This window comes from Podarcis liolepis (assembly GCF_965112155.1).
Source record: "Podarcis liolepis genome assembly, chromosome: 14".
In the NCBI taxonomy this organism is placed as follows: Eukaryota; Metazoa; Chordata; class Lepidosauria; order Squamata; family Lacertidae; genus Podarcis; species Podarcis liolepis.
The window spans coordinates 1,958,425-1,975,598 of NC_139569.1; the positions used below are offsets into that span (position 1 = coordinate 1,958,425).

At 52.5% G+C, this 17,174-nt stretch overlaps 1 protein-coding gene across 2 annotated transcripts; it reads right to left on the reverse strand.

The window, feature by feature from the left end:
- Nucleotides 1–709: 709 nt before the first annotated feature.
- On the reverse strand, nucleotides 710–16,623 carry CDIP1 (cell death inducing p53 target 1). Of its 2 annotated transcripts, none has more exons than XM_083474835.1 (5): nucleotides 16,459–16,623; nucleotides 5,406–5,504; nucleotides 4,796–4,942; nucleotides 3,627–3,891; nucleotides 710–2,339 (listed from the first exon to the last, which is right to left on the reverse strand). In XM_083474835.1, the coding sequence occupies exons 2-5, from the start codon at nucleotides 5,488–5,490 to the stop codon at nucleotides 2,228–2,230; spliced, it is 609 nt and encodes a 202-aa protein (XP_083330961.1). In that variant the 5' UTR covers nucleotides 5,491–5,504; nucleotides 16,459–16,623; the 3' UTR covers nucleotides 710–2,227. The 2 variants fall into 2 exon arrangements, with proteins under 2 accessions (XP_083330961.1, XP_083330962.1); XM_083474836.1 differs by lacking the exon at nucleotides 16,459–16,623 and adding an exon at nucleotides 8,030–8,338.
- Between the last annotated feature and the right edge of the window lie 551 nt (nucleotides 16,624–17,174).

Below are 17,174 nucleotides of genomic sequence, written 5' to 3' on the forward strand. Positions count from 1 at the left end.
GCGTGCAGGGAAGGGCCGATGCCCCGTTGCCTCAATGCCAGTGGTCTCAGGTCCATTCCTCAGCATCTCCAAGCAGGGCTGGGAGAGGAGCTGCCAATTGGTGTCAACACTCCTGAACTAGATGGACCAGTGGTCTTAGTCTAAGGCAGTTACAGGTAGGTAGCCGTGTTGGTCTGCCGTAGTTGAAACAAAATTTTAAAAAAATCCTTCCAGTAGCACCTTAGAGACCAACTACGTTTGTTATTGGTATGAGCTTTCTGAAGAAGTGTGCATGCACACGAAAGCTCATACCAATAACAAACTTAGTTGGTCTCTAAGGTGCTACTGGAAGGAATTTTTTTTATTTAGTCTAAGGCAGATTCTTATCTTCCAAAAGCAGGCAGAACCTTCTCCAGCATGTACGCAAGCACTTTCGTGTCTGGTTGCAGGTACACTCAGAAGTGCGATCTCATGCTTGTGCATGTGCATTGGCACATACAGGGGAGAAGAGGGAGCCTCCCTCTCTCTGCGTTTCTTGGGAATGGTCAGTGTGGCCCAGGGAAGGCCCGAGGGGGTTCCAGCTTGCCTTCCTTTCCCTCCCCACCTCCGCCAAATACATCTCGTGTCTCGTTCTTCCTGCTAAAACCAGGAAGTATACCCACCCAATGACCTCTGCCTGGTGCCCCACCTGTAATCACAACCGGTCTCTCACACAAAAACACAGAAAGTCTTGTGGGTCTGTATTTTAATTATATAGAAACATGGAAAAGCATCAACAGGTTGCCTCTGAGAAAGAGCATGAAACTCCCTGCTGGGTCAAAATACTTCACAGATGCATCCGTAGTGTTCAGAGCCAAGAGCCTTTTTGCATTCCTCATGTCTTCCTATGCAGCAGCCCTTGGGACGGACGATGCACCCAGGGCAGGGCGCCAGAGGGCGTGGACTTGTGTCTTAAGGGGGTGGGAGGCCACAGCATCAGGAGGGGGGGGCACATGCCAAACCAAGGTGATACCCGCCATCGAAACGGAGCATTTGGCAATGGACGAGCCCCCTCTGTGCGGAATCTCAGGACAAGCCCTCTTGGCCCTGCTTTGTCCTGTTGCTCACCCATGCAACGCCGTGGCTTTTCTGGAGGAATTAGTGCAAAACCAAGGGGGGTGGGGGGGACGGAGGTGTGCACAGGGCCTTCACATTTCTGTTAAGTCACAGTTAAGAGCTTTAATACAAACGGGGGAAAACAAACCACATCACAGAACAGAACTCGGACAAGCAGACTCCGATTAGACAAGGTATTTACATGTGGGGAGAGGGGTCTGGATACGGGGGCCTCCCGGGCCGCCTCTTGGCCTCGATATGCCAAGGAGAGGCAAAGAAGACTGGCGTAAGGACATGGCCCAGGGCACAGCCCCCCACCACCAATGACGGGGAAGGGAGCTGGGCAAGGGGTGCAGAAGAGCCTTGCGGAGGCAGCGAAGCTCACGGGGGAATGAGGAGAGGAAGGGACTACTTCCTCAGGGGCCCAAGCCGGCCTCTGCCCTCCCCCCAGCTGCCCCTGAGCCTGGCACGGGTCACGCAGCAGCAGCAGGCAGGAGACACCCTGGCTCCTGTTGCCCTCTCCTCTGCCGCCCCAGACCAAAGAAGTAGAGCAGCTTTTGGCAGGGTGCAAAAGGAAAAGTGGGGGGCAGCAGCAGCCCCCCAAGCCCAACGGCCAAGGTTTTGCTTTAAATAAAAACCACCCAACATGCCCCATGATTCATGCCGTGCCTGTGGGGACAATGGAGGTCTGCACCACCTTGCCTGCCACTCCAAGGAGAGGTCAAGAAAGCAACCATGCCAGGCCTTGGCCCCCTTCCTCACCCTCCCAGGGAGGTGCCCCACAGGGATGAGGTTTCCTCGCGCGTAAGGACAGCCCGTGGCCCCTCTAGTCCAGCATCCCGGTCTCACTGGCCAACAAGATGCCCGTGGGAATCATGCGGCCAGATCCTAACCGAGAGGTGCTGGAGGCAGGGAGCCCCCACATGCACATAGAGAGGGGAGGGGGGCAAAAGAGGCCGGCCACAGCTTGCCCGCCTGGCGGTTGTGGCGCCCGCCCTGCAGCTTCCCCAGGGACCCCGCGGTCCTGAGGCCTTCAAAGCTCTCTGCGCAGGAGGGAGGGGAAAAGACACAAACAGGGGGAGCGTTGGGCACAGGTGAGTCGGGCCAGTGGCGCGAGGAGGGGAGTGGACATCTCCTGGCCCAGGGGGCACTGCTAGCACATGCGCTTGTACGTGTAGATGTAGGCCTTGCAGTTGGGGCAGGTGTGCGTCACGTCCTTGAACTCGTCTATCAGGCAGGGGATCAGGCAGCAGCCCAAGTCGCACCTGGAAGGGGGGAGAAGAGGCGCCCACCGTGAGGCCAACAGGCAGGCTGGAAAACCCCAAGCAGCGCCAATGGCGCACCCACCTCCTCGCCCAGTCAAAACCCAGCCAAAGCCCCATTTCCATGCTCCTGCAGAGAGCAGGAGCTAGCCAGACCCCAGCAGGAAAACTCATTTATAAAAATATATACCGCTGTGTCGGAGAAATACATCACAGCGGTTGACAACAATGCAAGAGCCATAATATCACACAGTAAAATCCTTAAAAGTAGAAGCACGTTGAAAGAAAAGAAAAACCAGGCAGCAGTAGACCATTGTGGGAGGGTGTGTTCTTAATGGCCTGCCCAGGCCTGGAGGAATAGATAAGATTTCAGCAGGCATTTAAAAGTTGGCACAGAAGGCAGATGCTGAGCTTATTGCAAAATCTCCCAGCCTTCTCCCATTTCAGCCAGATCAAACACCTATAAGCCCTGGCATCACAACTGCCCTCCCTTCCCCCCATTCTTCATTTGCATATTTATTGGGGGGCGGGGAGAGAAAACAAAAACATGGTCAGCTGATGTTAACAATAATTATCCTAATACATTCCTTTTATTATTAATTTAACTGTTTCGCCCAGGGCAGGTGACAAGAACTGAAGATCACAATTAGAACGGTGTAAAACAAATTGCAGTCGCAAGGATAGGGTGGCTCCTGAAATATATGGGTATCGCGTGTCAAAGGGCGAAAAGAGGAGCGACTTCAGCATGTAAGAATACCTGTACCTTGAAGGCACCAGGTGCGCCTCTGCAGGGAGAAAGTCCCACAGCTCAGCGGGGGCCACGGAGGGTGGAGGAACCACCAAGAGGGCCCCCTCTGCCCATCTAGCACCTGAGAGGGTCTGTGAGGAAGGAGCTGGTCTTCAGGTATTTGGGGCCTGAGTCATGTAGGGCTTCAAACACTAATGTGACCACCTTGTTCATACACCTTGTTCTGCAATACTTAGCTAATTGGTAACCGCTGGATAAAGCGAAAGATTATGAGTCATGGAGGTGGGTGGGCGAACTTCATAGTGCCTACCTTATTCTTTAGTTGCTGGTTTTGCTAATAGTGTCATACACATGATAACACTGTGGCTGAGGATTTGCTAATTATACTGTATGATTTATGTGGTACCTGCGATGTTCTACTCCGTTGCTGTTATTTGCTGTTTGTAAGCCACTCTGGAAAGCGACATAGAACTGCAAGTGAGCGAGAAGGAGCCGCAGGATGAGACCCAGCCCCTGCCTGCCTGCCTGCCTCCCTCACTTACCCCACAAAGCAGCAGAAGAACCCCAGCAGGAAGTTCATGAGGCCAATCTCGTGCGAGATCTTGGTGGTGATGGCCTGCTGGCAGTGCGGGCAGACGGTCGGGACGGGGGCGGCCTGGAAGATCTCGCCCTGCAGGACTGTCACGGTGGCCGCAGCTCCCGAGGGCACCAGCACCGTGGCTGTCTGGCCCCCCGCAGGGGCGTAGGGGCCGGCCGGAGGGTAGTAGCCCATGGGGGGGTGTGGTCCTGGGGGCATGTAGTAGCCTCCTGGAAGGAAAGCACACAAAAGGGGGGCACTTAAAAAAAGAGAGACCCTCTCGCTGCCTGCCTCCCCCCGGGCATGGGCACCCCTTGCTCCCAGATGGGCACAGGACCAGTGCCAGCATAGCTGTCCGGCTCCCTGCAACTCCAAACAGGACACCTAGTGCCTTTGCTCAAAAGGAAGAACCCTGCAGTCAACAGCAGACTCCCTTCTCTGCCATTCTGGATGGAGCTGCCTTGCTGTCAGGAGCCTGAGTCAGGGAACGGACAGAAATACACAACGCTTTATTCAAGGAAACCAAAGCAGCGCAAGCCTAGTGGTCACAGCAACTCTTCCCCGTCGGCCTTGCTCCTATGAGGGAGTGGCAAAGACTGAAGGTCTCCACCTTCCCACCGCTGCCCAACTCCCCTCCTCTCCAGGTTTTCCCCCCAAGTAATCGGAGACTGCGCCTGCACATAACCAATCTCTGCTCTTCTCTCTTCATTTCTCTGTGTGTTCTTGGAGACCAGCAGGGAGGGGAGCTGGTTGTAGCAGGAGGGGCTCACTGGATTCTTCAGCAGCCTGATTCCTCTCTGCCCCTTGGCCACTCCTCTCCCGCCTCCGCTGTTGCCTCTGAGTCTGGACTGCTCTCTGCCCCAGCCTCTTCCCGCTCACTAAACCCTGTTGCCTCTTCTGTTTCCGACACTTCTTGCTTCCTCTTCTCCCTCTGATTGGTGGCTGTCATCCCGCCACCAATCCCCGGCCTCTGAGCCTTCTGCCTTTGGGGGTCCCCCAGCTGGTGCCTCCCCGCACTCCTTGGCATCCTTGCCCTCCTGGCCACCAGGCAGCTCCTGAGATGGCAGGACACACACAGCCTCACCCACCCACCCATCAAGGGATCGTTCTCCTGCACACACACCCTCAACTCACCAGGTGGCATGTAGGGCACTGAGCCATCGGTGCCCATGTGTGGCGGGATGAACCCTGGCTGCGGTGGAGGTTCGTACGGCGGGGGTCCCATGTCCATGGGGGGCTGCGGGGCTCCTTGCGGCTGCACCATTGCGGGCGAGACTCCGCCTGCAGGAGGACAAGGGCGTCAAAAGAGGGGCCGGCTGCTCAACCTGCCCAACTCGCATTTTCGGCTTGTTAAGCCGTGTAATCATGACCATATCCCCTCGAGAACCAGTTTAAAATTTTGTTTTCATGTTGATACGCTTATGCGAAGCAAAATGTTTTGCAACTGTGTGTATTTCGACACAAGGGAAAATCAATCCAAAATTAATTAATAGAAAGGGGACTGTCTGCATCTGCGGAGCGTAAGGCAAACCCTTTCCCAGGACTGCGGGGTGTGACCTGCAAGGACCAGCCTCCCTACCCCCCCCCGGCTCAATCTCAGCTGGACAAGACCACCCAAAACTTTCCAGCAGCCTCCGGAGGACGTCGAAGAAAGTCTCCAGGAAGCTCCTCTCTGGACGCAGAAGGGGAGGCGATTCTTGGCCTAAGCAGCGCTCCCCACTCTTCTCCCTCCCCATGCCCTTACCTGCTGGGAAAGGGTAGCCATCCTTCTCTTCTATGAGTGGGGCAGAGGGTCCCCCCGGGTAGGGTGGAGGTGGGTCACTCGACATGCTTTACGGCTGGCCTGGAGGAAAAAGAGAGAGAGAGAGTGGACATAAGAAGACTGGCTCATCCTGACCACACATCCTGTCCTCGCAGTGGCCAAAGAGAGGCCCCAAAGGGAAGCCCCAAAGCACCAGAGCCACACCCTCCACACCTGCAATCCCCAGCTGCTGGCATTCAGAAGCAGCGCTGCCAGCAAAGCCATTGGGGCTCTTGCACACCTCCGACAGGCCTCTTTCCCGTGAATTTGCCTCATCCTCTTTTACAGCCATCCAAGGTGGTGGCTGTCACTGCCTCTTGTGGCAGTGAGTTCCATAGGTTAACTATGTGCTGCGAGGAGGACTTTATTTTGTTTCTCATGAATCTCCCAGCCATCAGCTTCACTGGGTGGCCACAAGTTCTGGGGTTTTAGATGAAGATGATGGACTCTATGGAACTTGCCGAACTGACCGGGAGACTCCAAGACCAGAGAGAAGAGACGGTGGAAGAAGACTGGAAGAAGTTTAAAGAATATTTGAAAAAAATATGTTAATATTTAAATCTTAGAATAGCTTTGGAAGTGGATATAGGCTGTAGGGTTAGAAGTAGAAGATAGTGTATTTTAAAATAGTATTATTTGTAAGGGATAAAATGTGAAGATTTTTATGGTAAAAGTGTGATTTAAAAAATGGTTAAAAATTATGATATATGAAACTGCTAAAGATGAGGTAAAATGAAAATCAGATAGGGGGGACTTGGGAAAGCTCACCTAACAATGTTTAGAAAAAATAAGGATAAGACAGGAATTTGTTTGTATTGTTTGTATTTCTGTTTGTATTGTTTATTTGTGTTATAAAATGAATATTTTTTTAAAAAAAACAAACACAAGTTCTGGGTTTTTGAGAGAAGGAGAAAAACTTTTCTCTATCCACACAGTCCATCATTTTTTAAACTTCTGCCCTGTTGCCCGTGACTTGCCTTTTCTCTAAACTAAAAGATCCCAATCCCCGCAGCCTTTTCCCCCTGGGAAGTTGCTCCACGCCTCTTGGTCCTCTTGGGTACCCTTCTCTGAACCTTCTCAAGTTCTACCATACCCATTTTGGGGGTGAGGGGGCCGGAACTGTACAGTGACAGAGAGGTAGGACAGGGGTTGGCGGGTGGGTTGCTGCAACCATGCCATGCGGGGGCGAGCAAGGAAAATCAGTCCCACAGGCAGAACCAGGCGGGTTGTGTGTCCTGGGAATCAAGGGGCCCGATTCCCGGTCCTGGCTCAGCCTCAGAAAAGGGCAGAGACGTCTGCAGGGAGGGAGGGAGGGCCAAGAGCAATGCTCTGCCTTCCCTGTGACTATGAAGCCTGCCCCCGCCCCCTGCCCCGCATATTTATTTATTTTATAACATTTATAGACTGCTTGACTGTAAACAAACAAACCTCAGCGTGGTTTACAAAAGGGGGGGGGAGAGAAATAAAAAGGGAACGGATTAAAGCATACAAAAAGCTAAAATAGTAAAACAGATGAAAATTTGCATCAACTTTCTCAGCCTGTCCAAACAAGCCTTGCCTTTAAAAGTACAGCGCAGGCTCCTGATGGATATCAATAGGCAGGGGGGTCCCATATGCCTAGCCCCCCACCATCCTGAACACCCCTCCCCAAATTAACACCGCTTTAAAAAACAAAACAAGACTCAGGCTTTTTGCTAGAGTTCCCACTGACACATTTTACAGTGGGATCTACCGTCCCCACATCTCACTTTAGAAGTTATAATAAAACAGAGGCTTGGGGGTGGGGGAGACTGGCCCAGGGTGGTGGTATAAGGAGCCCGCCCCCCCTTAGGGAGAGGCAGTTGCCACCCAATGACCTGCACAACTTGGTTTCGTTTCCCAGGCTCAGGGGCCAGGATCCAGGATCCAGTTGCGGCTGCCTCCTGCCCTGCCCTGCGCCCAGCAGCGCCGGAAAGAGAAACCCACAAACACAGCAAAACAAAAAAAACCCTCCAGCCACTGATTGCAGAGAGCGGCCTTTCTTGACCAGTAGCCACGACCCTAGCTATCAACGTTTCCCCTTTTTGAAAGGGAAATTCCCTTATTCCAAATAGGATTCCTCGCAAATAAAGGGAAAAGTTGACAGCTATGGCCACGACTCACATAGCCCAAGCACCATCCTCAAAGCTTCCTGTGTACACATCTGGACCACGCTGAAAACCCAGCGGTGCCCCAAAAAGGGCTCCTTCCAAGGCGACAGGATCCCAGAAATTATTATTATTAATAATAATAATAATAATAATAATAATAATAATAATAATAATACTAATAATAATAATAATTTATTATTTATACCCCGCCCATCTGGCTGGGTCTCCCCAGCCACTCTGGGCAGCATCCAACAGAATATTAAAATACAATAATCTATTAAACATTAGAAGCTTCCCTAAACAGGGCTGCCTTCAGATGCCTTCTAAAAGTCCGGTAACCATCCCATCTGCAGCATCCCACCTTTGCCCAGCCACGACAGCCTCCTCTGTCCAGCTCAGAGGAGCAAGGCAACCGTGAGCAGCTGCCGTGAGACAAACCTGCTGGAATCCTGCCCTCTGCCGCATCCGGGGCTCAGCTCCCAGCCACAAGTCGGCCACGAAGAGGCGCCTCCTGAAAACACTGGGATGCTTCCCTCCCCTCCCCAAGAGCTGCAGATGCAGGGCTGGCGCACACAGGGAGGATGCGCTGGCCGATCCGGAGATGGAGAGGCCAGGTTCTCTCCCGGCCTGGTCAGCCGGAGTCAGAGAAGGGCCCCCTGCCCCCCCCCTCCACTGCACAAGGCCCGGCAGCCGCAGAAGGGCAGCCAGAGGGTCACTGGCCACAAGCGCGGCTCCTTCCACTGCGTGATCTCAGCGGCGCCACGTGATGCAGCCAGGAAAGCAGGCCAGCCTTGCTGGGAACCAACCAGGCAGGGGAGAGCCAGGGCTTCGCGGCTCCAGTTTCTCCGCCTGCTTTTCTGCTGGATCCCTGGCAAAAGAAGAGCCAAAGTCTGCCTCTCTCCTTGCGCTCCTTCCTCCAGCAGGGGAAGGCTTTGGGGAGCTGACGGCTGTTAAGGAAAGGGCTGGCACCGTGCCGTTGCTATTGTAATTAGTTTTAATAGATCCTCTATATCGACCTACGGTTTTAATTCTAGCTATGTTTAATTGTTTTTTAATGACACCCCACCCCCCATGCTTTGAGCTGTTCCTCTTTGTATCTGTAAGCCACCTTGACTCCCTGTTAGGGGAAAAGGGGAAATATGAATAAATATGCTACAACAACATACAGTGGTACCTCGAGTTACATACACTTCAGGTTACATACACTTCAGGTTACAGACGCTTCAGGTTACAGACTCCACTAACCCAGAAATATTACCCCGGGTTAAGAACTTTGCTTCAGGATGAGAACAGAAATCGTGCTCCAGTGGCGCAGCAGAAGCAGGAGGCCCCATTAGCTAAAGTGGTGCTTCAGGTTAAGAACAGACCTCCAGAACGAATTAAGTACTTAACCCGAGGTACCACTGTACTGTACAGTCATACCTCGGGTTACAGATGCTTCAGGTTGCATTTTTTTAGGTTACGGACCGCCGAAACCCGGAAGTACTGGAACGGATTACTTCCAGGTTTCGGTGGTCGCACGTGTGCAGAAGCGGCAAATCACGCTTTGCACATGCGCAGAAGCACTGAATCACAACACGCACATGCGCAGATTCGTTGCTGCAGGTTGTGAATGCTGCAGGTTGTGAATGTGCATCCCGCACGGATCACGTTCCCAACCCGAGCGTCCACTTTATTAGGGTAGAGCAGGAGACTCTTAATCTCAGGGTTGTGGGTTTGCATTGCATATTTTTGCATTGCAGGGGGTTGGACTAGATCCAGAAACGTCTTTCCCATACGGCTTAGTGGTGCATCACGCCAGGGCACAGGCCTCTCAGGGGCGCCCCAGCGAGTGGGGGAGCTGCACGGCTTTGCTCCCCTTTCCCTGCATGCCCGCCAGCTGTGCCCCGCCAACCATATGGCTGGCAGGTGTGCAGCCTGCCTCCCAAGCCTCCTCAGGAGGAGAGTGATCCCTGCAGAGGCTTAGGATGGAAGCTGCGCCCCATCAACCATATGGCTGGCGGGCACACAGCTTCCCTCCCAAGCCTCTGTGGGGACTGCTCTCCTGCAGCGGCATGGGGGAGAGTTGCACCCCCCCAATGGCTGCCAGTGTGCAGTTTCGCCCCCCCATCTGTGGTAATTTGGGGGCGCTGAGCGGATATTTGCACCCCAGTGCCGCATCTGCTAAAGACGGCCCTGTAGATGACCCTCGCAGTCCCTTCCAACTCTGATTCTACCAACAACAAATACCTAAACTTCTTTGTTGCAGCTTCCATTAAGGAAACGATTCAGGGAAGTAGAGGAAGGTTCTCCTACAACACTGCCTGCAGCCCGAAATGGGCTGTTTTTTAAAAACTGCTGGACCTAAACACACTGACACACACCAAGAGCCGCCTTGGACCGTGGTGCCGTTTCCAGTGCCCCGAACAAAGCCCCTCTTTGTGCAGAGAGGCTCCCAGGATTTCTGCTGCCGGACGGGAGCCAAAAACCTCGCCAAACGCCAGGAGCCTTTGGGCTCCTCTGCCAGCAGCCGAGCGCCATGGAGACCATCCTGCAGCAAGCAGGCCCTGAATCCCAAGTTATCTTCTGCATCGTGCAGCACTTGCCAGACTCCTCGCAAGCAGCTGGAGTGGAGCCGGGGCAGCCGTGCAAGCAATCCAGCCCAGGTCTTCCAAGCGGCCTAAGCAAAAACTGGCCGCTGGTCCAGGGACAAGGAGAAGGGAAGGGGCCCTTTGGGGCAGGCCGCCCCATCAGCCAGGAGCCCCCCCCCCCCCGAAGTTCCATGGTTTTCACTCCACATTCCGGCATCTTGTGATACGAAAGTGCGGCTCATACGTAGTTTAAATGCAAACAAACAGGTTTCCACAGTGCTGGGAATAACCTGGCACATGTCTGGAGGAAAATTTCAAGGGTATCATGTGAATAAGTAAATAAATGAAAGTATTCTGCCCTGCGCCCTCCACATGAGACAGTTTTGACAAGTGGACTGGGCAAATTCACCTGTTCATCTTGTGACATCATTATGTCACATGATTTACAGGATCCCTGCCCACCTGCCAAATTCAGAGACCGGGAAACACTTGGGGAAACATCTCACTGCGCTGTTTGAGGCAGCACAGCACCCTCTCCTTTCAAAATCGTCAGAAACAAACTTAAAAAGCAGGGGGGCTGCTTCAAACAGAGCTGCAAAATAAGGCCTCCGCCCCCAGCAGTCTTTTCAGCCTTGAGCCCTCCCAAAGATCTTTCTTGAGGGAGATTCTTGTCCTCATGGAAGCCCCACATTCGCCCACCTGCCAGAGGCTCCGAGGCCGAACGGGCTCTGCATGGAGACAGTCCCTGCCAGGGCTGCCTTTTGCCAGTTCCCCACATGGGCCGTGGGTGCCTCAAGGAATACAAACAGAGCTTGCCAGAGTAAACAGTCAACTCCTCTGGGGCTGGCAGGTGGCAGCGGAAGAGGCCCAGAGGCAGCCGCCGAGTGGCATGGCCTCCGCTGCCACCGACAGCATCTCACTGGGGTAGGAGGAAGAAAGCTGCAAAGCCACAACACTTCCGCCTGTTCAGTGTGCCCCCTCAGGCCAGGAGTGGGCAGGAATCTGGCTCAACCAGGTCCTTTGCAGCAGATCTGCAAGCATTTCCGACTCTCGGTTACTTAACAAAAGCAGCTCCACCCCTGCACTGCGGGGATGAAGTATGTGTGGGGTAACCAAAAGCGAGCCCCTTTCATTTGTGGAGCTCAAAATATATATGCCCAGAATAGTGTATGAGGTCTGTGACCGCCAGGCTGCAGTTGGTGGCTCTTGCTGGTTATAGCCTGAGGACTGCCTTAAGACACACAACTGCCACCAGCTTCTTCCACGTAAGACAGGAAAGATCGAGATTGTGCCCCAGAAGCAAGAGCCCCTGGCGCCGACCCAACACTTGGTAAAAGCAGCAAACGTGGGACGAATGGAAAGCGAAATTGCAGGGGCTTTGGCTATGAAAGGGCAGACAGGAAAGAGTTCACTCGGACCAGCCAGGAGTGAAAATGCTGCTTGCAGCTGCAAAGTTGTATCTGTTCCCATCCGCCAGGTTCCAGAAGAAACATTCAAGAAGAGAAATACGAGCCTGAAATGGACTCCAAGGTGCCTGCGAGCTGAGGAACCTGAGATCGGTGACACTCGAGTTGTGAGAACAGGGCGGCTCTTCCACACACCCATCTCAAAGATCAGCTGCAAGAGGGAGAAGGCGGGGGGGGCGGTTTCTGACTAAAGGACCTTCTGAGGGTGTCCCTATAAGTAGGGGGAGAAGGGACACCTGGCTTGTGCATGTGAAAAGGAACCAGGAGTCTTAGCAGACCCCAAGCTGACCACGACTCAACAAAAGCCTAATGTCCAGATCAAGGGAAGCGATAGTCCCACTCAGTTCTGCCTTGGTCAGAGCCCACCTGGAGTCCTGGTTCTAGTTCTGGGCACCCCAGTTGAAGAAGGATATTGACAAGCTGGAAGGGGAGCAGAGGAGGGCAACCAAGATGTTACAAGGTCTGGGAACCCAAGCCTGATGAGGAACGGTTGAGGGAGCCTGGGATGTTTAGCCTGGAGAAGAGAGCCATCTTCTGAAGGGCTGTCCCATGGAAGAAGGAGGTGGAAAGACACAGCCTTGCACACGATGGAAGAATGGCTGATAAAATTATGGGACTTAATTGAGACGGCTAAGCTGACATGTTTAATTGCAGAAAAAACCATTACTAACATTTGTTAAGGATCTGAAATTTCTTATGGCCCTTTTGCAAGAAAGAAAACGAAGTTGTAATATCTGGGTTTGAAGACCTAAAAAATAACGGGGTTATAGAAGATAGAATGGTTGGATTTTAAAGAGTGAATATCACATGTAGCTGCAGAGAGCAGACAGTACTCTATCTTTAGGTTTTTCCTTTCTTTTCCTTCTCTCTTGTTCTCTCCTTCCTTAGATTTCTCCTTTTCTTGTATTTTCTTCCTTCTGAGTTTGCTCTTTTTTAGCTGAAGTACCTGTGTTATCTCAGTATATTATAAAAATATACTTTTTAATGGGTATATATATATATATCTATTACTTTGAATAAGTTTCAACATATATATATATTGTTGTTGTTTAGTCGTTTAGTCGTTTAGTCGTGTCTGACTCTTCGTGACCCCCTGGACCAGAGCACGCCAGGCACTCCTGTCTTCCACTGCCTCCCACAGTTTGTTCAAACTCATGTTGGTAGCTTCGAGAACACTGTCCCACCATCTCATCCTCTGTTGTCCCCTTCTCCTTGTGCCCTCCATCTTTCCCAACATCAGGGTCTTTTCCAGGGAGTCTTCTCTTCTCATGAGGTGGCCAAAGTATTGGAGCCTCAGCTTCAGGATCTGTCCTTCCAGTGAGCACTCAGGGCTGATTTCCTTCATATATATAAAAAGATGGAGCCAACTTGTTTTCTCCTGCTTCATGGGGGTGGGGGGTAAGACTCGAACCCATGGCTTCAAGTTACAAGGGAGGAGATTCCAACTCAACATCAGGAAGAACCTTCTGACAGTAAGAGCAGTGTGACAGTGGAACGGTCTCCCTTGGGAGGTTGCGGACTCTCATTCATGGGAAGTTGGACGGTCGCCTGTCAGGGACACTTTAGCTGAGATTCCTGCATTGCAGGGGTTGGACTAGATGACCCCTGGGGTCCCTTCCAACTCTACAATCCTATGATAAGCAAGTGAGGCTTGGGTAGGGGGCAAGAGGGAGAACAGCCCCTTCCCTTCAAGCCTTCTCTTCCCCAACATGCTTTCCTCTATCACAGGCTGGTTGCCAGCTCTCCCCTCTTTCCCCTCCAGCAGGGCAGATGGCCTCACCCCACAGACTTGCGCCTTCAGATGGGGCAGAATCAGCACCAGGCAATGTGCACGCAGACTCGCATCCTGAACGCTTTCCCATCTCCAGCTGTGCCCCTTTGAGTCATTTGCCAGTCCGTGCAGCAGGGCACACCCCTTGCATACTCAGGGGCCACCACAACTCAGCCCGCGTCCCTGGCAGAACCAATGCGATAGGCCAGGGGTCAGCAAACTTTTCCAGCAGGGGGCCGGTCCACTGTCCCTCAGACCTTGTGGGGGGCCGGACTATATTTTGGAAGAAAAAGAAATGAACGAATTCCTATGCCCCACAAATAATCCAGAGATGCATTTTAAATAAAAGGACACATTCTACTAATGCAAAAACATGCTGATTCCCGGATTGTCCGTGGGCCGGATCTGGCCCCCGGGCCTTACTTTGCCTACCCATGCGATTGGCCTTCCTTTCCTTTTCTCCCCTCCAGCTTCTATTCACAGCCACCAGCGGATGGCGCTCTCTGAAGCACATCCTTTGCTTTCATAACAACAGTCGTCCAGTAGCGATTTCTGCAAAACCCGGGCAAGCCTGCCTTAAGTGCCTTGTTCCGGAAGCAGGCAGCGCCCAGGCAAAGCAGCGAACTGGCAACACCTGCGCCAGACGCCGAGAAGTCAGCCATGGGATCACCTAGTGGAAATGCTGGGAAGGCACTCTGCTCATGCTCTGCAACACTCCGTTTATTCCTACATACTCCAGAGCTGAGAACTGATTGGACACACTAGAAGATCGTTGGCTATTTGCTTCTGTTTGTCCCATGAGTGCCCTTCCCTTCCTTCCTCCAAGGACCTTGTGGCCAGGGAGATCAAATTTCAAAAAGTCAGAAGAGAAGGAAAAGAGCCTTTGAAGGGTTTTTTTTTAAGGGTGGGGGGAGAGAAAGACCATTAAGGAGAGAGGCTTAAATAATTAAATGTTGTGGGGGTCTTCTCTGCAGCAGACATGACGCTCCATAAATATCTTCTTCTTCTTTGGCGATCCCTCGTAGCCGAGTAAGATTGTCTTCCATAAACACGGTTTTAACAATGAGTCTGTAAATGACTGTGGAGGCCAATTCTGGATCCACACGTCCTTCCAAAGTGGGGTCATAGGTTTCCAGGGGAGGTGATCCCTTGCATCCTGCGTTCGAGTGTCTTCAAAGCCCAGGACACCTTTGGTAAAGGCTGCTCTCCAATCGGAGCACTTGCAGGCAAGGGTTTCCCAATTGCTGGTGTTTATACTTCATTTTTTAAGATTTGCCTTGAGACAGTCTTTAAACCTCTTTTGTTGACCACCAGCATTACGCTTTCCATTTTTAAGTTCGGAATAGAGTAGTTGCTTAGGAAGACAATAATCTGGCACGTGAACAACATGACCAGTCCAACAAAGTTGATGTTGAAGAATAATTGCTTTGACACTGGTGATCTTTGCTTCTTCCAGGAAACTGGCATTAGTTTACCTGTCTTCCCAAGCGATGTGTAAAAATTATAATATATGGGGGGGGGTATGCAGAGACCAACATTTCCCCTTCTCATAAACAATTAAAAACAGGTTTTGCTAAGCAATTAGGTGCAGGGCTAACAAGCACAAGATTAATTTACGCGGGGGTCTTTACACAGGCTTCATCACAGAAGCACCTAGAGCAGTGTTTCTCAACCTCAGGTCCCCAGATGTTGTTGGACTACAACTCCCATCATCCCTGAGCTCTGGCCTTGCTAGCAGGGATGATGGGAGTTGTAGTCCCAAAACATCTGGGGATCTGAGGTTGTGAAAGGCTGACCTAGAGAGATTCCAGGCAGGCAAACACCTGTCATGCATGCCAAAGGCCCCAGCTGGCAGAAGATGAAGCTCCATCTGGTACGCAGGATGAGACGCTACCTGCCTGCAGACCGTCTCACCAGAGTAGTGCATGCTCTAGTTATCTCCCGCTTGGACTACTCCAATGCGCTCTACATGGGACTACCTTTGAAGGTGACTCGGAAACTGCAACTAATCCAGAATGCTGCAGCCAGACTGGTGACTGGGAGTGGCTGCCAGTACATTTCCGAGCATAATTCAAAGTGTTGGCGTTGACCTTCAAAGCCCTAAATGGCCTCTGCCCAGTATACCTGAAGGAGCGTCTCCACCCCCATCGTTCTACCTGGACACTGAGGTCCAGCTCTGAGGGCCTTCTGGCAGTTCCCTCCCTGCGAGAAGTGAGATTACAGAGAACCAGGCAGAGGGCCTTCTTGGTGGTGGCACCCGCCCTGTGGAACGCCCTCCCATCAGATGTCAAAGAGAAGAACAACTACCAGACTTTTAGAACACATCTAAAGGCAGCCCTCTTTAGGGAAGCTTTTAATGTTTAATAGGTTATTTTGGTGTTTTGTTGGAAGCCACCCAGAGTGACTGGGGTAACCCAGCCAGATGGGTGGGGTATAAATAATAAATTATTATTACAGTGGTATCTCGGGTTAAGTACTTAATTCTTTCTGGAGGTCTGTTCTTAACCTGAAACTGTTCTTAACCTGAAGCACCACTTTAGCTAATGGGGCCTCCCGCTGCCACCGGAGCACGATTTCTGTTCTCATCCTGAAGCAAAGTTCTTAACCTGAAGCACTATTTCTGGGTTAGTGGAGTCTGTAACCTGAAGCGTCTGTAACCTGAAGCGTCCGTAACCCGAGGTACCACTGTATTGTTATTATTATTATTATTATTAGTCTCTCGCCCGAAATCCGGGCAGCGCGGAGCGAGGTGGGCTCAGCCTGAGGCAGCCTCCTTGCAGAAGGGAGGGCAGAGCCTCCCCACGCAGGAGCAGTCTACCTCCGAGCCCCAGCGGCTGCACTGGAGCCTCCAAGGAAGGCCGCCAGCCCCTTGGTGCCCCCCTCTGGCACCAGGCTGGCACCCCTGGGCAAGGAGACGCGGGAGCCCCCCTCCCCAGGGCCTCGCGGGGGGTTTCCTCGCGGTCGGCCTCCCCCCCACCGGGGCCAGCCGGGTCGCCCCCCGCCCCTGTCTCCCCCCTGGCGTCCCCCTCCGGGGCTGCTCAGCCACGTTGGCATCCGCACCTGGGTCTCTGCGCTCGCCTGCTGCCCTCCGACTCACGAAGCTGCTGTCGCCGCCGCCGTTGCACCAGCTGTTTCCTCCCCCCGCTCCTCCTCTCTGCAAGGGCGGCGCGGGGGCCGATGGGCGTTGTAGTTCTCCGACGGGGGGGGGCGCAAACTACAACCCCCAGCATGCACCGCGCGGCAGCCGCGCAGGGTCCTCCCGAGAGCCGAGAGGAGACCTCCGCGGCGGAGGGGCGTGGCCGGCCGGCAGGGGGCGTGGCCAGCCGGCAGGGGGCAGGTGCGGGTCCGATCCGGATCCGGACTTGTGCGTCGGCGAGCCAAAAGCCTGGGAATTACGGAGGTTGATGCAGGAGACGCGCCTCTCGCGTGTTTCTGCAATACCTGTTCACCCCCCCAAAATGATGCAATGCTCTGCTGTTAAAATAAAAAAAAAGTTGTTCAAACCTACTCCATTTGGGACAATTAAAATGTTAAAAGTTAAAGAAACCTTGTGGAAGGAGGAGTGTTAAGGTATATAGAAGTGTACATATGGTTGATTTGAATATGTTGTTATGGTATATTATTGAAAATGTATATTATTGAATATGTATATTATTGAATATTGTATACCTAACGTATCAGCCGCCTGGGGGGTTTCACTGTTTGTGTTTTGGTGGTAGGTAAAAAATTAGAGAGAGAGAGAGAGAGAGAGAGAGAGAGATACGTATATGTGCTTG

Excerpts from the sequence above, each read along its gene's own strand:
- CDIP1 (XM_083474835.1), bottom strand. The coding sequence starts at position 5,490 with ATGTCGAGTGACCCACCTCCACCCTACCCGGGGGGACCCTCTGCCCCA. Across the intron at positions 4,943-5,405 it reads TGGCTACCCTTTCCCAGCAG|GCGGAGTCTCGCCCGCAATG; the intron begins GTAAGGGCATGG and ends GTCCTCCTGCAG. Across the intron at positions 2,340-3,626 it reads TTCTTCTGCTGCTTTGTGGG|GTGCGACTTGGGCTGCTGCC; the intron begins GTAAGTGAGGGA and ends CCCCCCTTCCAG.